Source organism: Equus asinus, chromosome 28, assembly GCF_041296235.1.
Source record: "Equus asinus isolate D_3611 breed Donkey chromosome 28, EquAss-T2T_v2, whole genome shotgun sequence".
Classification (NCBI taxonomy): domain Eukaryota; kingdom Metazoa; phylum Chordata; class Mammalia; order Perissodactyla; family Equidae; genus Equus; species Equus asinus.
This window is the reverse complement of record NC_091817.1, coordinates 41,574,179-41,599,257: the sequence shown is the minus strand read 5'-3', so window position 1 is coordinate 41,599,257 and position 25,079 is coordinate 41,574,179. Positions and strand designations below refer to the sequence as shown.

At 42.8% G+C, this 25,079-nt stretch overlaps 1 protein-coding gene across 10 annotated transcripts in view; it reads right to left on the bottom strand.

The window, feature by feature from the left end:
• Positions 1-25,079, bottom strand: part of WWOX (WW domain containing oxidoreductase) — a 934,084-nt gene that overhangs the window by 558,169 nt on the left and 350,836 nt on the right. Inside the window, exon 9 of one of the 10 annotated variants that reach the window (XM_070500697.1) lies at positions 5,597-5,632. The exons of the other annotated variants lie outside the window; for them this stretch is intronic. Within the exon in view, the coding sequence (XP_070356798.1) occupies positions 5,612-5,632 (21 nt within the window). The 3' untranslated portion in view covers positions 5,597-5,611. Of the gene's footprint in view, positions 1-5,596; positions 5,633-25,079 lie in introns of those variants that run through there. 10 annotated transcript variants of the gene reach the window in all.

Sequence of the window (25,079 nt, the reverse complement as noted above, 5' to 3'; positions counted from 1 at the left end):
CCAAACTGCGGGATTAAGTCATTTAGAATGTACTTGATTCCTATAATATGTAGTGATTTTGCTAATGTTGTTCAGTTTTATTTCCTGAATGATTTCCATTAGCTCGCTCGCAGATTAGTCGCGTAATCTCCTAACAAGAGCTCTTCGATCAAATGGTCTGGAGTAGCCCCGTGTCTTGCTGCTGCCAAGTGGCTGATTTAAGAGATGGACAAAAAGTAGACACACAGAAGTCCAGATAGTGTGATTAATGGTCGATCCAACTTTCTCTGAACCGCGTATCATGACTTAATGGGAAACCCCGAAGAGATTAAAGGGGGGAATTACATTACCATGAATAATATAAAAAAGTGATATTCTGTCTAAAAAGCTTTTGAGTGCAAGTGACTCGAACAAATATATTAACAGAGCTTACAGCAGATTCAATCAGGTTGAACGTTCCCCAGAATTTATTTTGAAATAAGCTTTATATATCCAAGATGTGAAGAATGAATCCATTCGTGACTGGCAGGAAAGCTATTAACATGCAGATTTTAATTCTGCCTCCAATTCTGTAGCGGTGCCATTGTCCCCCGCTTACTACCGGCAACCTCTCCCAATTACAGATGTAGTACACCTCCACAAATCTCAATGCCACAATTACGGTCTAGCTGGCTAAGATTTATTTTCCTCACTTTATTCGAACTTCTAAAAATCGGTTCAAATTTGTATTATCAAGGCACTGATAAAGCTATTACATTTAAAAGTCTGAGTTATGTCACTCCAACCCATCCATCTGTTGGAAACACCAATTCTGGGGTATATTTGAGGGGCAAAACTTGGCAGTTACGATAGAAATCTGCCTTACAAAACCTAGGTGCACATTAACTTACAATTAAGCCGTGATGTTAATGAGGTTACAGTGTGCGACGGGTTAACGGGCTGCAGCCAAAAGGCAAATATTGAAATGAAGGCGTTTATTTTCGAACCAACACACCTGAACTGAACCATTACAATAAGTCCCATTAGTATTCTAGTTATTGGGCAAAATAATTTCATCTCTGAAATTAATTAAATAAATTGGAATGACCTGGAATCATTTCTGTGGCAAGCGGACGGAACAGCGCTGCGTGAAAGGCAAACTCATTTAGAGTCAACTGGCCCATCAATTCCTTGAGAGATTATGTTTCAGTTGATGGGAAGTGAAAAGTTAAAAATATGATCCATCCACTAAGGTGGTGATGTGCTCTCAAGGAGTTTGCAGAGGAATTTTTTAAATAAACTGTTTATCATTGTTTTTAAAATTTAGGGATAGAATGCCTTTGGATTGAGATACAAACTATGTTGAAAAGTTCATCATTTAGAAAATTCTGATTCTGTCCTGAGTTGTCCATATTTTATTTCTCCAAGCCATGTGGATTTTTTAGCAATGAAGACTAAGAAAAGACATGACAAGTGAAAGGAATGGATGAGGTCCAAGAGCTATTACCAGGGTTTTGAAGAGAAGCAACAGCACCTTCTTGGTTCAAATCAGGTCCACAATCCAAGACTTTCTGGATCACCTAATGAAGGAGAAGTCGAAGCGTACGCAGCACTGATTCAGGCTCAGTGATCAGTAGGTGCTGTATAAGTGCTGGCTACTATACCTCACAAACACATGTACTGCAGGGTCGTTTAAACCTCCTCTTGGGTGCCTCCTTTGTCACTTATGAGCTATGTGACCTTAGGAATGCATCCAGCCTCTTTGTCCCTCACTTTGCTCATCTGTAAAATGGGGCTACTCATAGTGCCTCCCCACTCCACCCCAAGTAGGATTGTTTTAATAAACTGAAAGAGCTGACACACACAAAGCCCTTACTCCAATGAAAGCCTCAATAAATATTAGTCTCACTCCATCCCCATGAGTTGAATTTGGCAGACATTCCAACAGGTCTCATAGTTCTTTGCAAGTACTGTTATGCCCAATTCTTCTAGGCTTTTCTAGGTAACAAGTCAGCAGCTTGTCTCTTTAGACGGGGCTTTCTGAAAGTGTCTCTGTGGACCAAGTGCACCAGAAGAACCAGGAGTGCTTGTTTAACACACAGATTCCTGAACCTCATACTAGATGTATCAAATCACAGTGTCTGGGGAGTGGGGTCCAGAAACTGATATTTTTAAAATAAGTTCCTAGTTGAGTCTTAGGGATCAGAAGTTTTGAGAATTTTTTACTGCAACAAACAAAATATAAACAATGAAATCACAAACCATCTTTTCTTGAGCAAATTCATTGCAATCCCACAGCATTAGATATGATTACACAGTGATGCAACTATGGATCCAGAACTGTTTTGAAAAATCTTTTGCCCTTGTTTTCTAGGCATGTGCCCTGCAGGCTCCCTTTCAGTTTTGGGGACTTGCTGTATACAGGACCATGTCTTAAAGTCCTGATCACACCTACTGTTTGCTGGTCCTAAGCCCTACTCCTGCCTCACCTCCTCCTTCTCCCCTTCATGCCTCAATTCCAACCTCACCTCCTCAGGGAAGCCTTCTCCAGCCCATAGACAAGGTCAGTTGCCTGTTCTAAGCGGTACTAGTACCTTACATTCTTTGTCATAGCATTAACCATCTTGCGATTAATTACATGATTTTTTTTAAAAGACTGTCTCCCTTGAAAACTGACAGACTAGGAACTGTTTCTTCCTTCCCACCATAAAATCCCTCATGCCCAGCATGGAGCACGTTATGGATTAAATTAGGTCCCTCCCAAATTCATACTTTGAAGCTTTAGCCCCCAGTGTGACTTTATTTGGTCATAGGACCTTTAAAGAGATACTTAAGGTTAAATGAAGTGATAAGGGTGGGCCCTAATCCAGTATGACTGGTATCTTTATACGAAGTGGGCACACCCGGGATATGCCCAATAAATGAGGGATGACTGTGTGAGGACACAGTCAGAAGGTGACCATCTGCAAGCCAAGGAGAGAGGCCTCAGGAGAAACCAACTCTGCCACCACCTTGATCTTGGACTCCCAGCCTCCAAAACTGTGACAATAAATAGAAATAAATTCCTGTTGTTTAAGCCACCCAGTCTGTGGTATTCTGTTGTGGCAGTTCTAGCACACTAATACACAGCCTGTCCCAGAGGGGGGACTCAATAATTGTTTGATAGCCAACCATGACTACTGGGCATCACTGGGTTCTCTCCTCCCTCACTATATCTGGGGGAAATGAGACTGATGAACTTGCTTGCGTTAAAAGAAACAACTTGCAGACATTCCACAAGCAGAAGGCCACGATGGTCATGCAGGTAACTGCCTCCTCTGAAGCAGAGCTTGGAACCAACACAGATGTCTGAGCTGGGAACTGGACTGTCACTTAGTCCAAACAGCTCTCCCTCTACGAAACCTCTGACCTTTGTAAACCACCCCCCATCCCCGGCCTGAATGCTGACAACGGGAAGGAAGTCACCCCCTAATCAAACCACCCTGTACAGTCCTGGGGAGCTGAGAGTCAGCCTTCTCGGGGAATCTGAAGACACTGATGATTCGTGGGTATCTGCTTAGAAAGGGAATCCTTCAAGAGAGAATGGAAACTTAAATCCCATTTAGCTTGTTGTCTTATTTTAGAAATAATCACATTTTTAACAATCTCATTTGAACCCATTGTGCATTGTAGTGACTTAGAAAATAGCCCTGATGCCACACAGTCCTGTTTCAATTACAGCTCTGACATTTAACAGTTCTGTGACTTCGGCAGTCACTTAATTCAGTAGGTACGGATTCCTCATCAGCAAATGAGGAACCATTTACTTAATAAAATGGATAAGGCTGTTGGGAAGATGAAATAAGACAAGGAATGCAAAGTGCTCAGCACCATGCTCTCAATAAGTCATAACGATGATTATACTATTACTGAGTCAGATTTTATTATTAATAATTAATATAATAAATGTTAGCACTTATTGAAAAATGTCTACTGTTTAACAATTATAATCAGAGAGAATACTAGTATAAGTTCTCTGTTTTCTTACCAAAACGTTTGCTCTCAAAATTAAATTTTTTATTCATTGAAAAGAGCTTGTGCTAGGGGCTGGCCCCGTGGCCGAGTGGTTAAGTTCGCGCGCTCCGCTGCAGGCGGCCCAGTGTTTCGTTAGTTCGAATCCTGGGCGCGGACATGGCACTGCTCATCAGACCACGCTGAGGCAGCGTCCCACATGCCACAACTAGAAGAACCCACAACGAAGAATACACAACTATGTACCGGGGGGCTTTGGGGAGAAAAAGGAAAAAATAAAATCTTTAAAAAAAAAAAAGAAAAGAGCTTGTGCTAGATCTTGGTCAAAATATGCAAGTCAATGAACTCAGGGATATCTTGAAAGGAGGAAACATTGGTTTCGGCCTGGCGAGGCTTTTCTTATTGCAGTAACCTCCAAGCACCCCTACTGGAGGCTTTGAAACTCAGGAATGTAAGTCTAGACAGAGATTATCTTTCATTACAGTGTTTTAATGATCATCTCTTCTCTGACAAGAAATTTATGGCCGGCTGCTGAAACGTTAGTTTATTGATGATGAAAGTATCAACTGTCCTTGATACAAATAAACAGGGTTTCTGAATCATAAGCAGAAAGACCAGGCCCTGGGGGCTATGCAATTTATGGGCATTCAATTTTCATCAATGTATTGTCAGTATATCCAAGGAATCTGACAGGTTCCTGTTTCAAGGATGGATGTTCTTGCCACAACCCAAGGAGCACAAAAGGAAAGGTCCAGCCTTCTAGGCTTGAAGCCTCCATTATCACCCAGGATTTAATATTGGAACCGGCCCTCAATCCAGATTTTTCTATTCCAGGTCTTTCTGGATTCAGTACATTCAATACAGAACTTAGCACAGAATTTGGCAGCTGTTGAATAATTTCTGTGTGAGGTCTAGACCTCTGTTGAAGGTGCCCAGTGGAAGTTCCAATGAGTAAGCAGTGACTCCTAGAGTTGATTTTAGAACGGAGGATCAGTGGCCAGCCTGGTGGTGCGGTGGTTAAGTACGCACATTCTGCTTCAGCAGCCCAGGTTTCGCCAGTTCAGATCTCGGGTGGGGACACGGCACCGCTTGGCAAGCCATGCTGTGGTAGGCGTCCCACATATAAAGTAGAGGAAGAGGTGCACGGATGTTAGCTCAGGGCCAGCCTTCCTCAGCAAAAAGAGGACGATTGGTGGTAGACGTCAGCTCAGGGCTAATCTTCCTCAAAAAAAAAAGAAAGGAGGATCGTTCTCATACATAGGGAGTTGATGGCCAGTGTAGATCCCATGGCATGGAGGACCCCATGGCAGAGGCTGTTGGCTTGCCTGCTCATCGTTCCTTCCTTCACCCTTGCTAACACAATTTTAGGCCCCTTCCTGGCCCAAAGAAGAATTCTTGACTTGTGGGAGACAGTCGTGGCAGTCTCATTTCCCTTGCTGAGACAGGCAGGTATGTGATGCCATGACGGCCGATGCATCATGAGATGGGTTCTATTGGCAGAGGCTTCTGCAAAGATGTTTTTCAGTCTTTAAAGGGTGCCTGAGACAGGAACATTCTTCTCTCTTTCCGCCTCTAGTCCTTGATACCTGCAAGTGATTTCTAGATCTTTGGCAACCATTTTGTGACCATGAGGTGAGCTTGCCTAAGAAGATAAACCAATGTGCTGGGGAAAGAAGAGCAGAAAGTCAGAGCTAACCAGGTGCTTGAAGATATTTTTGAGCCCTTGAATTAACCAAACCTGAAACTGCTTGACCTCCTCTTCCTCTTCTTTTTCAGGCTTCATTTGATAAGAGATAATATATTTTGTTGTTGTTGTTCAAGCTACTTTTAATGGATTTTTCTGTTACTTATAGACAAAAGCTCCCTTTCTTAAAATGACTCCACCTTCCCACTGATGTTTGAAAATACCCCCCACTTTAACCCTGATACCTAAAATTACACAAAATATTAACTTTCTAAGTGGAAAATGCCCATGTGAGTAATATGAGGAATGGGCACCCTAATTTAACTTGGTTGCATTTGACTGGTTTCTTCTTACCTGAGATCAGTGGAATAGACTGAATAAAGGAGGAGGAATGGCAAGTTGGGAGCAGAGGATACTGTCAGGAGAGCAAGCTTGGGAAGCACTATGGCATAGGACTTGAAAATGGCATCATTAGATCCCTGGGAGGAATCCAAAAAGCAGAAGAGAGGTATAGAAAGTCTGGACAGAGGCACCAATGATAAACTCCCCCTCCTTTTAACTTCTATCTGTAGAGAGATATCTTGGAATCTTTTGTGAGAGGGGTGGGAGAGGTTCATTCTCAAGGGGAGTGGGCAGCCATGTGGGTGGCAGCTCATAACCCAAGTAGCAAGCAGATTCTTATTATAGGCATAGCAGGAAAGAGTGGAAAATGTTCATTTCCCCCTTTTCCTTAGTATCAGGAGGCTGATACAGTGAAGTAATGCCCTCAGGTTAAAAAAAACCCAAACAATTGTATTTCCCAGCCTCCCCTGCAGCTAGATGTAGCCATGTGACTCAGTCTGGGCCAATAAGATGTTAGTAGGTATTGAACTGCACCTCTGGGAAACTGCTTACAAGGAGCTGACTCAGCTGTAAGGCTCATCCCTCCTTCTGCCTCCTCCTCCTTCTGCTTTCTGTGGCTTGGAACTCAAATAAATGGACAGAGTTCCAGGAGCCATCTTGGATCAAGAGGTGAACTTTTTGGGATAGAAGCCAAAAGGCTGAGAATGATGGAACAGAAAAATAGGAAGAGTTTTTGATGACTTAATGGAACCATCAAGTCAGCCCTGGACTAGCTGTAGCCATGGACTTTTTTTAAGTGAGAAAATAAACTCTTTGGTGTTTCAGCCAATGCTGTTTTGGGTTTTCTGTTTTATGCAGTTGAACCAAGCCCAAACTGAAACAGTGACATTTTTGCTATCCAAGATGTCAATTGCTGTCATTTGACAATAAAATTGGCTATAACACTGTCTTGAAATGCCTTTAAGATATTTTAACTTTCATTCTTCTGCTGAAAGCCTGTGGACTTCAGATTCAAGTGCTTCTTTTACTTTAACGGGAACTTACAAAGTGTGAGACCAAGGACGTTGAGCCAGCCCCACCCCCCCCATCAACTAGACCTAGCGTGTATCTGTGGCCCCAAGAAACCCCTGGCAAGCGCACATGTTCTTCCTCCTCGAATCCACTTCCAGAGATCAGGAACATAATCACAATCATCCCACAGTAATTCTATCACTCATAAATTTATCTCGATGTTACTCTAAAGTGGTTTTTCACTTATGCTTTTGAAGCATGTTTCCTAATTTCACTATTCCCTGCATATGGTGGCATTTCCTTCAATTTATTATAAATAACCCCCTGGGGCTTGTATAATGGGGTTTTGTACAAAAATTCATCTTTTGCTCTGTTTCCAAGTTAGATAGTATCAACCAACAATATAGCCCCTTAGTTCTTTTCTTTGTAGGCAAAGGGGGCATCATTTTGGTAAAGACTTAGAGTGTGCACAAGCGTCTGATTTTCCTCTCCTTCCAGGCCCATGGGGAGATTAGACATTCCCACCTTCTGCAAGGTCATGTGATTGGTTCTGACCAATAGGCTGTTGAGTGGAAGTGACAGGTGGCATTCCAAACCAAAGTATACAGTTGCGGTTGTGACCATCTCCAGTGGTGAACAAGAAGGCCATGTGCGCCAGATGGTGCAGCTATGAGACAATGGAGACAACATCACCCTGGGAGCCTACTAACCCACATCTGGCATAGAATGTGAGCGAGAAATAAAAAACTGCACTATGTTGAAATTCCATCCCTTCCCCATCCTCACCCCCATTCTCCACATACGCAGCACACACACACACTTTTAATCCAGGAAGGAAAAAATGTTTGCTATTTTGCTTCTACTACCCTCCTATCATTTCACTATTGGTCCTGGCTACAGAAAGAGATTGGCCTAATGTCCTCAGGGGTCAGATGGTGACGACTCCCAGGCCCCTCATCTGGATTTTAACTGAGAGTCCCATCTCAATTTTCCCTGCATTAAGAAAGAAAGGCAGAAAATGAAAGCACTTGGAGCTTATTATCTTCGCCTCTTGCAGAAATGCCTTCACTGAATTACGAGTCAGGGTTATGCCAGTTCATGGGGCTGATATAAGAACGGTCTATTCGAAATGCATTTCTGTGTCTTTTATAAAATCACAGTTGAGCACAGCTTTGCTCACTGGATTATTCAAGGCCTCATGTGTGGACCTGTGAAGCAGGCACCTGCTGAAGTTCAATTCCAGGGAGGACGTTCACCTCTACAGACTGGCTTGTGTTACATAGTTGTCGTTCCCTGAGAAGAGCAAGCAAAGTGGTTTGCTTCCGGCCTTAGCCATAAGGAAACCTGGGATCAAATCCAAGGCCCAACAAGGAAATAGCTTACTGTAAGTTCCCACACATCCACTCCTGCTTTCTTCAGACCACCCCTCATCACTGTCCTAATTTTCAGATGGCTTGATATTTAATGTTTTCCAGCTTGAAGAACACAGAGTCCATCACCTCATATGAAGCTGCGAGCTCCATCCTTACCCAAGTATCCACATGCAGGAAACAGGCACCAGGAGGTCACTGTCTACAGTCATCCAGCCAATATCATTTATAGAGTGCCTAAGACGCACTCATGGATGGTTTCTGTTAGCTTACATTTCACATCCTGAAATGTTTGGGGCCAAAGGAAATTTGGGAGATTTCTCTAGGAAGCACTACTTTAGAAAAATCCTGAAGATTACACCCAGGTGGATAGCTGGGATCTGCCTGGTTCACACTTTTTCTAGCCTCTGTGAGAGAAGCCCTTTGGTAACAGGCTTCAAGCAAGATGCAAATGCATGAAAATAGTTCCACCAGTCCTCGGCTGATTCTTAAAAACAAAACAAAAAACTTTAACTACTTCTTAGTTTTCATATTACAAAAGCAACACACTTTCATGAAAGGAGAAAAATCAGAAAAGGAGAAGGAAAAAGCAGAAATGGTAATAAGTAACACTTACTAGAACATTTTCTGAATTCCTAGATCTGTGCCTAATCCATTGGCATATAACCCTGGGAGGCGGGTACTATTACAATTGTCACTTTACAGATAAGGACCTGGAAGTGGATCAACACTAAATTGCTTACCCAACGTCACAGCTCCCAGCCAACTAGCGATGGAGACAGAATTTGAATCCACGGCTGTTTGACAAAGTTCAGTAACTTAACCTTGAACAACTAAAGCACACCCATCCAGCCAGAAACACTGTAGATAACTCTGTGTGTTTCTTTCAGAGCCTTCTTCTATGTGTGTACTCCTGTGCGTATTTGTAACAAAAGTAGATTCACACAGTACATGCAATTTTGTAAACTGCTTTTCACACTGAAATTGAAGTTCTCAAAATATGTTAAGTTCTCTGAGTATTTTCAAAGGCCTTTCAAAACTCTAAATTAATTATATCTACTCATTCCTCCCCAACTCAGCTGATGATGATCAACTGCGTAATAGTAGGGGACATAATTCTCATAAAGATGTCCCTCGCATAAAATCAGTAAGAGCTCCCAGGAACTCACGGAAGCTCACGGCTCAGGCAGGGACTCAGAACCAGAAGCCCAGAGTCCTAGCCACTACACACAGATGCGCACGTAGGCACATTCCACGGTCAGAGACCCGTAGTGAATGTCAGCATTCATGAACAATTGGCAAATGACATGTCGTTTGTATGTCAAAAACAAAGCTAGCTCTTTCCTTCTTTTACCCCAAATCAGTGGTTTTCATGAATACCAAGTATGCCCATGAACAAGGACTAATGGATTTGTAATCAGCAAACATGTTTGAATATCACACATTACACATGCGGGAGAACCAAACCTTTGGTAAGGTTTGGAACCAACGCTCAGAATCAAGATTGTGCTTAAAAGAATAGATAACGACCCTTAATAACTGACATATAAAAAGCACCTGGGTTCGTGACTGTTTTTTTCTGTTGTTTCTTGCTGCCCAACATTAATCCTGTCCAGGTTCTGTTTTGCTTTTGTCAACCATATCTAAATATATGAATATGTCACTCTTTCAGACAGACACTGACCACAGATCAGAGGCCAGAGAAATTGGTGGAAACAGAAAGAAGGACTGTTGATTCTACTTCTGAGATTGGTGTGTGGCTTGGAGCAAGTTTGTGTGTGTGTGTATGTGTGTGTGTGTGTTGTGTGTTGAATGTGAGCCAGAAAGACTATGAACTGGGAAATGCCTGTATTTAAACTGTATTTCTTCTTCTTTTTTTTTTTTTTTGCTGAAAAAGATTGGTGCTGACCTAACATCTGTGCCCATCTTTCTCTACTTTATATGTGGGATGCCTGCCACAGAAAGGCTTGAAAAGTGGTGTGTAGGTCCCTGCCTGGCATCTGAACCAGCGAACCCCAGGTCACCAAAGCAGAGTGCACACAAAGTTAACCACTATGCCACTGGGCTAGCCCCTGCTTTTTTTTTTTAATCTTTTTTTTTTTTTTTTGCAGGGAAAAATTATCCCCAAGCTAACATCTGTTGCCAATCTTCCTCCATTATTCTCCCAAAGCCCCAGTACATAGTTGTATATAGCTGTAAACCCTTCTGGCTCTTCTATGTGAGCTGCTGCCACAGCACGGCTACTGACAGGCAAGTGGAGTGGTCCTGCACCTGGCAACCAAACCCGAGCCACCGACGCAGAGCACACCAAACTTTAACCGCTAGGCCATAAAGGCTGGCTCGGAAATGTCTGTATTTAAATCTAAGTGCGGTGTTATAAATTTATATTGGATCTGATCCTATCTTTGAAGAGAGAGTAAATTGCTCAATAGAGGTGCATTAATAGAAAGATAAAGAAAACGAACATATTCCAGCATGGCATGTAAATGCTCTGGGGGTCACTGTCTGTGTTAGATTATCTATGGCACCTCACCCTGACATTAGCGTTAGTAATTACCAGCTGCCTCCCTTAGTGGGGAAACATGCTCTGGCGAGGTGCAGAAATTTCATTTCCTGGAGAGCCACTGCAAGTACAATTTGTATAGATAGTGCATATGCAAATCTTCCCATACATGGAAGAGAGTTAAAAAATTTTTAAAAATGCATCTGTATGCACCCAAAAATATAACGTCTTTGGACCTGAAGTCCAACTTCTGTCAACAAGAATTAACTAAATATCTTGCACTTATTCTGTGCCCACTTCTTATCAATGCAGAATTGTTGACTGGAAGAGAAATACACTCTAAAAATTCTACTGTAACTTCTCCCCCTAAATAATGCCATATGTTTTCTTTCTGGAACTCCGACAATAGGTTCTGTGATAAGAGTGCCTTCTACATGCCAACCAGAGAGGCAAAGTGCTGGGTATTTTTGTGAGTTATTTCAGTTAGTCCTCACAAAAATCTTTTAGGAGTAGAACAAGGCTCACTCAGGCTCAGAAATGAGTCTCCACATCATAGACCTATTGTCATGTTGTCTGTGAATCTAATTAGTGACCTAAATGCTACAGTTCAGGTCGACATATATTTATTGATCACCTACTGTGTATCATACACTGAGAAGCTAGAGGAGAAACAATAAAAGGATTTCAATAAAACAGAGTTAAATGGCTATGAGAGAGGCAGGCGTGAGATACTAGGGGTACAAGTTCCTTAAATATTACGCAACACAAAATGATAACTCCTGTCTCCAGATGCTTCCATGGTCCCCAAATTGCTTCCTTACCAAGAAACTCCTTTACCATTCACCCTCCAGCCATGAAAGCACATTGCTTTGCTTGCTGTCCAAAGTGACTATTTCAGGTAATGGAGGAAATTGCAACAGAAGAAACATATGAACAAGATAAGTTTCCAAATGCATCTCTTAGGTACTATTCAGGACAAAATGAACAGAAATAAACAATCCTCCAATATCAGGTGACATATTTTATACTTTTCTACCCTGTGTTTTCGGAAGGGAGCAGAAAGAAAAATGCTCCTAAATCAGGGTTTCAAAATCAGATGCTGGTATTAGAAATAAGATTAACCTGGTCCCTTAACAATCAAATTTATGACTAGTAAAGGGTTATGAAAAATTCTATCTCGATGTCAAACGTAGGAAATACAAAGTCTTGGGAGGCATATAATGATAAACTGCAGCTTGAGCAATAAGCTCAGGGAAGGGAATGAGCAGCTCAAGAGTTCAGAACACGTGTGTTGGAAAGGTGTTCAGTTAAAGAGGAGGGCGCCTCCAGACAAAGGCACCGAAAGGTCACCCTCATAGTCATTTCATCTTCATTACAATGAGTGAGCCTGTGGCCAAAGTGCAAGCACCAGGCCTCAACCTGCACAGAGCAACACTCACGGGGAAATCAAAATACGAAACCAGAGTAGATAAAGCAATCCGTAGCTATTGGGACCTGGGATTCTGAATACAGACCCAGCCATCCAAAATAAGTGTGATACGAACGGCCCCTACCCCTGGTCCAGCTTCTTCTTTTTTTTTTTTTTTTTTTTTGGTGTGAGTGATAGATTAATTAAAGATTACAATCTATCTTCTTGAGAAGGCCAGAGAATTGGACCTGCAATCAGAAACTTAATTTTCTTTCAGCTAACTGCCAAACTTAAATTTGTTCTCCCAAATAAAATAATTTCACCCGTCTGCGCAGCTCGAAATTCCACATGCCAAGAAGACAGTGTTCAGGATTCTCCCTGTAACATAACCCTCACCTTTCAGCTTGCAGGAATAGGGGGAAAGGTCAATTTCATTTACTGATTATCAGCAGGCTCCTGAAAACTAGGCGAGGGCTGTGGAAACGGGAAAGGGGGCCCTAACTCGCGCCCGCCTCCTACACCTTCCTGAGCAGGCCAAAGCTGGTGGCTTTCCATTTGGGAGTGCCATCCACATGGGTGAACGATTCTAACTCTCCCACCCACCTCTCCAAATCCGTACAAAACCAGCTGCCCTAACCCGGCCTCCTCGCCATTCCAAAGGAAACTTTGTCCATCCCTACCTACCCCATAGGAACTACAGCCATGGAGACCCAAATTCTAACTCTGGTCCCCAACAGATGTAACAACAGCAGCAACAGCATAACTAAACACCCTGTCTCTGCCTGTGTATGAATATGGATTTTATCAGGTGGATTTGTTTCCAATTACAAGTGACATGGTTTAGCCACGGCCCCCATGTCAGCATGACCAGTCAGATTGCAAGACGCATGAGAAAAGGTAATCATACAACAACGAGGAGGATGGAAACAACTATAATTTGTTGAGTTGAAAGGCAGTGGGTCTGCCAGTTACGGCTCAGCATCTATAGTCAGTGAGAAAACCAGCTCCACCACTGAGGAGCAGAATGACGTAAGAGAGCTTCCATCTTCTTAGACCGTCATCCACCCACCTGGAAAATGGACATCAGCTATCACTGGGGTGTTCGGGGATTAAGGATTAAGTTGGATGACAGATGGATAAATAGAAAGATGGATGAATGAAAGGAAGAAAGGAAGGAAGGGAGGGTATTAACACTGACATTTAAAAGACTTGGCCTACAGCCAGCACATAGTGAGCGCTCAGTACAAGGGTTCTGTTGTTATGCTGAGAAGTCTGTTCCAACTACAAAGACATTGAAATTAAAAGAGAAAAAATAATCCACATAAGCTAGAGGCAAGTCGCCTTTCCTTCTTCATGATCTGTCATCATTCTCCTCTCCTATTGCCATCATGATATCTACATCAGAGGTCACGCCTTAGCTGGCTAAGCAGGCACAACCCTATGCCCGCCTGGGAGTGCATTGGTCTGCCTGGAATTGCATTGATTTGAAGCTGAGACCTAATGGGGAAGGCTCAGATAGTACCGTTCGTGGCCAGTGTCTGCACTGGGATAGGTACTGGCAGTGGGAAATTGCAGAGGGAGAAAAAGAATCAGAGCAGGCCTGAAGCAGAGTCCCAGCATGGCTTAATGGGCAAAGCCGCATTCAAGGATCACCTGGGCAGCCAATTACTCAAATGACAAAAGGTCACAACCCCCAAGACCAGTCAGGAATATGGGCCCACTGGGGGTACCTTCTGTCTCACGGCACCAATCACCTTCATTATCAAAGGTTTCAGTCCTCATGAACTCATTCGGCTGAGAACCTCAGACTCTGAAATCGACTGTCGGTGAAAACATACAGTTGCATGAAGGATATGACATTTACACTAAAAACTTAATTTAGACAGGGGCAGAAGTGAGGAGAATGGTGCCAAATTATACCCAATGACATTTTCAAATGTATGTATATGCCATGGGGGCGAAACGTTGTCTAATACAGTTTTCTGTCATACTGCATGTATTTCAAACTTCAGGATAATCACAGTAATCAGCATTTAATAAATGCCTACTGTATAAGGCGAACAGTGGTAGGCACTTCACAAACGCTAGCTCTAAACTTCCAAACAACTTCATTAGGCCCTCGTGGTTATTGCAGACACCCAGAATACTGAGAGCGAACACTTAGTGAGTGCTTACTTTGCACCAGGAGCTGTGCTCCACACTTTGCATGTAAGACTACATGCAGGACTTCCCTGCCCACTCTCAATTACTCATCCCCACTTTACACTGAGCAAACTGAGTGCTAGAAAGCCTAAATTCCTTGTTCAAGGTCACAACTCCGGGAAGTGGTAGAGACGGACTCCCTCCGACCCATGTCTGATTCTGTTCTTTCCCTGCCACAGCTACCAAAGGAAACGGTACTCTGGGAATTTCGGAAGGTGCATTGTAACTAAGACCATCTACTTAATGATCACAGAGAAGAAGTCAGTTCAACCTCCCTTATTCATCAAGAGCGAGAAGATACCAGCTGAAGTAGACCTCTTCAAAAATGATTCAAAAGTCTGCGGCATCAGACACAAAGGCAGTCTCATTTCTGAGGACCCACAGACGTCCCCCTTCCCTCTGCTTCAAGGCAGAATGGGGGTGGGGTGTGCATGAACCAGCTGCAGGCTCTCTGCACACTGCAGTCCTCTCCTGACTTCTCTTTGGAGAAATGGAATCCTACAATTAAATCCCAAACATGAAAAGTGAGTAGTTAGAGCTGCAGTAAGGAGATGGAGAGAAGATAAAGCAGAGAGTCATTACACCTATCATCCATCTCCCGGACTCAGAAAGACGGGGCCATGGAGACCTAATCCAGACTTGGTCCCCATCACCGATCACTCAGACTCTGATGGCGGAAGTAGAATTAACAAGTGATGTTTTCTCCCTAAGCAGACCCTGTCCATCTGCAGCCTCTGTTCACAGTGCAAGGAGAAGTTCCACGCAATGCTGTCTCAACACAGGGAAGAGACAACACCGGAAGAGAGAGGGAATAAGACATAAACTGCTTTGCAATTTCTCCTCGTTGACATGAACTCGGGAGTTAGGGGCGTATCCATCTATAGTCACAATATAAAGCAATATTGCAGAGCATTCTCCCAAAATACATGGTTTTGAAAGAGTCACTATTTAGACTAAAGGGAAGAGACAACTGGCCTCCACACTGGGCCATCATCCCTCTATTTCACCTGTGTTTCTGTCTAAAATTCCAGGATGCTTTTCTTGCCATGTGCCTGTGTCCTCTTCCAGCCTTGGGTCCAATCATGCCAAAACTATCATTTAAAAGAAAAAAAAAACTTTTAATGGTAGAAATTAGATGCTGTGGACATCTAAATCAAAATTGAGTTTCCAGGGACATGACAATGGTCATCTTTCACCATGAGTCTCTTGATGGTTTTCAGTTGGTTGTTTCAAGGAGCCACCAGGATTTACAAAAGCAAGATTTATAATAACAAAGAACAGCCAGTGTATCTTGGGCACACATATTGTGCCAGGTACTATGCACGCTGCTTTGTTCTGATTGGTTGACTTAATCTTCATAATGTTCCCAGGAAGACAGGGTTTTTCCATTTTTGATATATGAGGAGACTCAGAGAGGGGAAGCCTCCTGCCCAAGGTTGCACAGCTAATACATCTAGGACGACCACATTACAGATAAAGAGTAGCCAGATAGTTCTGAATTTCCTGTTAACTCAGGGATCCAATGATTCTAATGTTCATATTCCTAGTATGACTTGAATTACAACCCTGGCTTATATCCATTTTCTAAGAACTCTCTTGGCATTCATCTTTCAATTTTGGCAAATATTTATAGGGTTACTATTTTGTACCTGGCCTTATACTTACTACCTGGGGTCTAACTGTTAACAAGATTGATGCACGTCTACCCTCATTGGGCTCACGGAGAAGACAGACACATAGAGAAACAGGATGATCAAGCGTGCTAAGAGTGATGGGGATCTAGAAACTTCCGAGGGAACATTCAGGAGCAGCACAAAACTTAGTCCTCCAAGACCACGAAAGGCTTTCTGGAAGAATAACATTTAAGCTGAATCTGGAAGATAAGTTAGAGTTAGGCCTAGGGATGGAAGGACAACTTTCAAGGAGTAGAAAAACCACAGGTCTGCCACTCAGAAGAGCCCGTGATTATACCTTGCTATCTCTTACACTAGAAATCTTTCAGAAACTCAAGTTCACCAGGGAGACTCTGTTAGAAAATGTTATTAGCTGTGCTTCTAATTCACTCGAAATCCCAGACACCAAATGTGCATGATGAGGAAAGACCCCTCTGTTCAAAAGGGGAGAAGGGCCAAATGCTGCCTGTGGGGCCAGCTGTGTGTCATTTGTCAACCAGCTCCCAGACACAGGGGCCACCTGGTCCATATCTGCCTCCCCTACAGCTGAGGGACTTGTGCACATCAACCCCAAGAAGCCAACAGGCTGCCAGAGAAAAGGCCCTCCATACATGAGCCCCTCTCCCTCGCTCGTTTTCCATGTACAGTTGATGAGATAATAACAACTCACTTTGAGTCCAAACCATGTGGTTCAAGTATCCTGCTTCCCGGTGATCTGGTCTGTTCTGCAGATAAATTTTAGAATATAAGAAGGGATGGGTGGATTTTCCATGAGTTAAGTAAACGTTTGATCAATGTTGGAGAGCAGGGAGCTGAAGTCATAAGCCCTGGCAAGGAATGCCAGTGCAGATAATCTCTGTTGCCAAATCTAGGCAGAACCCAGGAGCAACTTGCAACCAAGTCAGCAGAGGGACAATTAACATCCTCTTAAGAAAATGAAGGAGGCTAAGCCAGGGTATGCACTTGTATCGACTGCCCACCCATTTCTTCATGGAGGTGTCCAAACGGAGTGTCCCGATTTCCCGAAGTTTTATTTCAGAGCTCAGTGTGGTCGCAGAATCATGTGGTGAGATTTGAAAAAGCACACAGCTAACTCCCAAGTCCTGAGATTCTGACTCAAGAGGTCTGGAGTGGAATGGGGAAATCGGCATTTCTAAGAAGCACCTCCACATGATTCTGATTCAGGTCCAAGTTTAACAGACACAGCCAGAGTTCAGGGCCATTTTCTTCGAAGGGTGGGGCAATGAGAGTTTTGACTGATATTCTTTGCACGTTTAAGAATTCTCTTGATTAGCATGTATTGATTTGATTGCATTTGCAAGCATATTTTTTTAAGTGTGTAGTGTGTATACTCATAATTTATAGTGCTGTGCTGGGCACTTCACACTTCATAACGCTTTCTTCTCAAACAACATAACCTTAAGAAGCCATTCCCCTCTAGACAGATAATTCACCAAAAAAAATTCCAGCATTCCTTAACTAACCACTAACACAGGTCATGTCTATTGTCATCTACACTAACTCCTGCAAAACATTCTTTCCACTGTTAACATGGGGACTGACTGGCTGATAGATCAATATATTATTTTGGCCCTGCTTCATTCGAGGGAGAAAACCACAGGGTTTTGAAAACATAAAAATGCATAACAGTAAAAGCAGGGGCCTAAAGACCTAGAGGACGTCTTTTGATATCAGCTACTAAACATTCAAGTGTATTCACTGGTAATTTTGTCTAGTGAAACACTTGTATGTGAAAATCTAAACTGAAATCCATCACTTGCTTTTTGCCAGGAGAGTTAACAAGAGCAAATAGGTTGTGGACAACGAGACAAAAAGTTACTATAATTAGCAGGTTTAAACAATTTGCCTAATTATCCAACTTCATACATTGGGGAAAAACTAAAAGCACTGATAGCAAAATACAAATGATAATTTTTGGTGTAAGATAGTAATGTATTAGATTAGATAGTAATATTAATAATCACAATCTTATTATACAACTGTTTTAACCAAACAGGCTGAATAATTTAATCAAGGGAACCATCCTAAAGGAGTTCTGGAAAAGGGTTTCACTCCTTCCTTCTCATCCTAAGGAAAAACAAAAAGGAAATCCCCTGGGGCTGCCCAGTGGTGTAGTGGTTAGGTTTGCACACTCTACTTCGGTGGCGTGGGGTTCCCTAGTTTGGATCCCGGGTGTGGACCTACACGCTGCTCATCAAGCCATGACGTGGTGGCATCCCACATGCAAAATAGAGGAAGGTTGGTACAGATGTTGGCTCAGTGACAATCTTCCTCACACAAAAAGAGGAAGATTGGCAACAGATGTTAGCTCAAGGCCAATCTTCCTCACAAAAAAAAAAAGGAAATCCTCATGAAATTATCCATCACGGAGGATGGAAGTGCTGTTCTTGCTTTTGCTCTCCCTCAAGGCAAACTCCCAGGACTGTCGAATATCAAAGTTTACCTTTAGGCTGGGAAGCTAAATTGACACCTTTGTTTTAGTTTGTCTAATTTCTGGCTGTGAGCCTTATGAGAACCTAGGAAGTTTCTACCAAACATTGCCAAAACTCATCAAAGAACCACACCCAAGTGAAATGTAAGCAGCATTAATGAAATGAAGACAATGAACTGAGAAGGAATTAAGACCATGCACTGGTTTGAAACTCTAGTCTGGAAATTTGGATTGTAAGGTCATTTCTCTGTAAGGTCTTCTCACCTGTCAAATAAGCAACCTACCTTATATGATGTGGAGATTACATAAGATAATCTGCTGTAAAATGTTTAGCACAGCTACTAGTATATTATAAGTAGTCTATAAATACTAAAAATCATTGGGGCCAGCCCAGTGACATAATGGTTAAGTTTGCGCACTCCATTTCGGCCGCCCTGGGTTTGCAGTTTCAGATCCCAAGCTCGGACCTACACACTGCTCATCAAGCCATGCTGTGGCAGTGTCCCACATACAACATAGAGGAGCATTGGCACAGATCTTAGCTCGGGGCCAATCTTCCTCAAGCAAAAAGAGGAAGACTGGCAACACATGTAAGCTCAGGGCTGATCTTCCGCCCCTGACCTCCCCTCCAAAAAATTATTATTATTACTATCTCTGTCAGCAGCTGGAGGCAGAGCTCACTGGACTGAATTTCATAGGGTGAAAAATGTCAGATATCAACCCAGAAATATCCACAAAACTCTTAGAGAGTTAGATTTCTAAAACTATGATTAGCACCACGTGTTGGCTTTGCTTCAATACACGCCTTGGGGTCACAGACAGAACTATATTTAAGTATAACTGGTGCCCTCTATTATCCTAGGTATTTTATAGTATGCATTTAAAGAAATTCTGAGAAGGGGCCCACAAGACTTCATCAGACCGCCCAGAGGGGTCCCTGGGACAAAAAGACAAAACAAGCAAACGAAATAAAACATATCTAAGAATCCAGGTAAATAAAGCAATAGGAGAGCTCACCTCTATGAAGCTATGTTAGGATGCGTTTGATGAGGGGCCACTTAACATCACTGATTTTTATTGAAATTTACATGGTGGAAAGTCCTTTTCTGGGTAACCAGTTCTTCGTCTGTGATGGGAGGAAGCTGGGAGTCTAAGATCTCCTGGTTCCCAGGTTGTCTGAGCCCTGCTCCCTAATGCTAAACATCAAGAACCAGCCACTGAAAACCAAATAGCCCTTTTCATTCTCCTCAAACCCCTCACTAAAGTTGATTTTCACAAGCCAAATTTAAAAATCAATTAATAAATTACAACTGCCAAAGAATGTTAAAAAGCCCAAAGGCACCTAAGAAGTGCTTGGAAGAAACAACTAAGCATTAAGCCTGAGATAAATGGGTTTGCCATGTGTTTACAGTAATGTTGACTTAGCATCCCAAAGCAAAAATTCTCTTACCTCCACTTACCAAGACTTTGTATGATAATAGCAGCATTAATTTTAAAATGATCATGAATCAATCATGAAATCTGATTCTTGTTTTTACTGGCAACAAAACCCTCTAATTAGCACCTTGAATAAGAGTGCTTTCTAGATGGGCATTGGTGAGGGCAATCTTCTGCTGTTAATTCTTTGTTAATTACCCACAGTAAAGGAGGTTGAAACAGTCCCAGGCTGTGTTAAAATCCCCACCCCTCCCAGTGACATAATCACTTTGAAGCTTTGCAGGATGGGACAAGGCAGAGTTTCTCAACCTTGGCACTACTGACATTTTGTGGCGGGGGCTGTCCTGCCCATTGTAGGATGTTTAACAGCATCCCTGGCCCCGACCCACTAAGTGCCAGTAGCAGCTTCCATTCCTCACCCCCTTGACCCAGATGTGACAACCACAAATGTCTGTAGACATCGCCAAATGTTGCCTGACGGGCAAAACCACCCCTGATTGAGAACCACTGGAGTAAAGAATACCCTCCACACTGGGTTATTATAATAAAGATTAAATGTAATAACATATATTTTAAAAAGGCCTAACATGCTGTCAGGTGCACAGTGGGACTGAAATATACATGGTTAAATATAGTTAAAACTGATCAACCTAAGGGACACAAACCGAATGGAAAAGACACTTCTGCCACCAACTTAGAAGAGTGAGTTAAGTCGATGCTGTCCTCAGGTCCTGCCGAATCTTTCATCCCTAACAGAGCGTTTTTCAAAAATCAACTTTGTTGAAGTGTAATTTACATATAATAAGCCACATCCGTTTAAAGCGTAGACTCTCCACGTGCTTTGACAAGTGTTTACACCTGTGTCACACATCGACCTCACCAAGAGCAGGAGGGTCCACGTTTTGATTTGCTTCAAACTCACTTTGAAATAAGAATAGGCCATGTGCTATATTCCATATCAAAAGCTTTTCCATTAAATTCACAAGCTTGTGATCTGGCCTCTTGGAAGCCATTAGTTGGAAGTGTTCCAGATCAGCACTCCCTGGGATGAGCTTTTCTAGGATCTATGGTGGGCTTCATGGCTGTGACACCTGCATAGTCACACGGGGCCGCACACTCTGCAGTCACCATCTTGCAATTCCTAATAATTTTATGTCTGAATCTGTGCTTTGTAAGTGAAGACCGATGGAACAATGGAGCATGTACTGGGGGCTGGAGTCTCAGTTCACGTGTGTGTCTGCCCCGCCTCCCTAGGATGGGTTCTCAGCCATCTGCTCTCTGCCCACTGGCACCCTGGGCCAAGCCAGCCCTTTCCTCCTAACCCCACCTCTAGACCATTGATCCTTACATCAGGAAGGTTGGACCACTGACATTTACATCAGGAACCTCAACCCAGGTTTCCATGGCAGCAGATATCTGCATCTTCCTGCTGCCCTCCACATCTGGTCCGGGGTGGGGGGCGCGCCTGGGGATGGACATAATGAAAGGTTGCAGCCTTGCCCCACCCTGGGCTGGCAGGACCATAGTGTGTTGGGATGGTGACTGGGAAAAGGGCCTCTTGCTCACCCTGATCCAGGTCCCAAGAGTGTCCCAAGGTGGAGGTTGCAATCCTTGGGGGATGCCTGTCCATCCGAGGTTGGGGTGGTGGGCCCATAGAGAGAGGACAATAACTTCCCAGATCCTGGCTGGAACCCCATATTTTCATTTTGCACTGGGTCTGGCATATTATACAGTCTTGCTGAGACCTTTCCTATTTCAGCGTCTACCTTTAGAGAATCACTTGCATTAGACCTCTCGCATGATGTTCTGGTTCACGGCAGTCAGGGGAAGGATGGCTCAGTGCCACCATGCTTCCAGACATAAGTAAGGATCCAGAACCACTAGCATCTTCAAGGTCTTCAGATCAGCAAGGGGTCTGAAGCAACTAGCAGTAGCCCAAATGAGGCCTGCACTGACCCTGCTTCTCTCTCCCTCTGCTCCCTCCTTCCACTATGGGTGCAGTCGGGACCTTCTTCAGGGTGCTCTGATCTCCGCTCCTCTGTTCCAGTGTTGCCCTGGAAGAATATGTTAATGACGAGCACTGTGCATGCATGCACCAAAATACCGTTGCAGAAGCTCTTTCATCAAAATTACAAAAGCCAGAGCCGCTCACGGCATGTCAGAGGCAGCTCTGATGAGCCATGTGCTCTAGGACCATAAAATATAACGTTCCAATCAAATGATAAATCACGCTTATATGGTTTTTATATCTCCATTTAGAAGGAAAAGAATTATACTTTTTGCCTCAGGCCTTTTTCTTAAAGCAGTGCTCAACTTCCTGAAACTTCTGGGGAGTCTCAAGTCAGGGCATCCTGTGTCAGAGTCAACAGAATGGGGACAAATGAGGAAAGAAGAAAGAGAAGCATCTGTAGCTGGTGACAGGTGCCAGGCAGTTAAGTGCTCACTCTAGCACACCACTGCCCTTCCTCTCTCTTGGGTCCTAGGAGTGGAGAAGACTGCTTAAAAAGAGAGAAAATACTGGTGGCATTTTCTTTGTCACTGTCCCCTACAAAATGCAGTGGAAGCTGCGAGGCATCTTGCTACTCAATCCTGACTGAAAAGTAAGAACCACTACAAGTATTTCTTGCAAACAAATATTTTCTACTATATTCGGCCTTATAAGAAAACATATGTATTGTCAAAAGAAATTAATTCATGTATTTTAACCTCCATTGATAGATAAATATTTTTTATTACGTTGCCAATAATTAATTAGTTAAAAGAAAAATGCGAAATCTCTAATCAATTACACTTTACTAAATAAGTTGGATTTTAATGGTGGGAGATTAAGAAAGAAGTATCTGATGAAAAACGATTTTAAACAACAAGAAAGGAGCCACATACATGGTTGCATTATCCATAATGGCTGTGTCTGGTTCCCATGTCAGGTATATCATGACAATTTTTCTTAAAAACCAACAATAACAGTACCTTAGCAATAAAAATGGTAGCTTTATAAAGAGAAGGAAGCACAAAGGAGGGAATCAGCCCAATTGCACTAGAGATTTACAAAGTGAAGTTTGCAGGCTAAAACACAATTCATGTTATTTGATGTCGACTTGATAAACGCACAAATTGGAATTGCCACAATTTAATGAAAGTTCCTGTGTGATACACAAGAAACAGAAACCTAAGTGAATTGTGCTTGAGTATGGTAGCAAATGTTAATAAAACATGCAAGGCAAAAAAAAAAAAAACCTACTGGTGTTTCTTAAAACGGTGCTGTGTTCTAACCTGCAATTTCTTCCCCTAAAACTCCCACTCCTGGCTGTATTCTGGGCCTCCCAGGAGAGCCCGGCCTCTGCAGGGAGAGTGCATGCAGCTGTTTCCTGATGCCCCGAGGGTCCTGTTCTCATAAATCAGACGCCCTGTGCTGGACATCATGCATGAAGGAAAACGTAGCATCTTTCTACAAGGAAGCGTGACTGTGATGTGCTGAAATCATTTCCACTTACAGTCCCCACCATATTACGAAAAACAAAAAGCCTTTTCACCCATGAGGAAGAAAAATAAATATGGAAGAATAACTCTTTTTTTTTTTTCCCATTGGACTGTCCAGGGGGAATTAAAATACCACCACCCGGATACAGAACACAAGCATTTAAAATGCACAAGGACTGACTCGAGTTGCTACCAAGCCCGTGACCTTCAGCTCCCCAAACATTTATGATTCGATAATTACCGGATGGTATGATTACTGATGGCTCTACTATTTCCTCTCCTGTAAAACCATTTGAATATGGTAGGGTGAGTGGAATTCTCAGCATTTGCTGGGAATTGCAGTGTATCCGTCTACAGCTGTCCACTAACAACCTGGAATTTATACATATTGGTACACATTAAACACTATGAAAAATTAACATTGTAGGTCCTTTCGTTTAGATGTGCGGATTTAAATGAAGGTAGTCATTGTTACTACTACTATTACTATCATCAATAAATAGAGGTTGGTAAGCCACTGCTCAAGAAAGGATTTAATGCTTGATTTCTGCTCAGACCAGCATTAGATTTTTAACTTGACCAGAGATTCGATTCTGACACCTGATTTTATTACCCTGCGCTCTTCACTTGTAACTTTGCCTGTACTTTTTACCAAAGCTAGCACTAGCATCTCATCTGCTCAATTACTTATTAGTGTTGCGATAGAATACCATTTCCTCTTGCGGCTGATAAAATATTAATCAAAAACAGGAACTGAGCGATTTCCCAGTGTAGATGTCTTCTAATGGTAATACAGGGAGTCAGAGAGAGATCTGGAGGTCATATAATAGCTTCTGAAGAAGGCAGAGAGGAGTGACATCGGAGACAGAGGAGAGATTGCAGGCAGAGCCCAGGAGTTGGGTAAGTTATTACCATTCGACATAGAAGAAAACTGCCAGAAACGTGAATGGAGGTGACTTGTGGGAAAAACCTGGGTCTAAGAAACACTCAGAGAATAAGGTTTTTGCTTTTCTTTAATATAGAGCAAGCCTTCAATTAACCAGAATGGTGTCTTGACTTAATTAGAATTTGTTTTTCATTCTAAGCCTCATTTTTCAACTACTTCCAGGCTTCATGAATCAAATTCCTGCCTTAGCAAAGAGAGTATGACAAAGATGAGGGAATCTCAAATCAACTTCTGAATTTTAAACAAATGTCTTCCATCTCTTCCCTTCTCCTCCAGTCTTGTGTACGTGGAGGGAACATGGGCTTCAGGTGTAGGTGGCCGTGGGCTTGCAGCCAGCGCTCCCACTCACGACAAGGTGACTCCCTGACAAATTACTTAATCCCTCTGAACCTCAGTTTCCCGAAAATTTGCAAGATTTGTCATGAGTCTCAAACATTCACTTTCCCCAGCTCCAGTATCAAAACTACATACACACCAATTGAATGTAGACAAATGTCCACCACATCCTACAAGCTGAACAGCACACATACACAGACACATCCCCCTCCACGGCACCACCACTTTTCATAGGTCTATGGTTTAGGGTAAATTCATATTCTTGT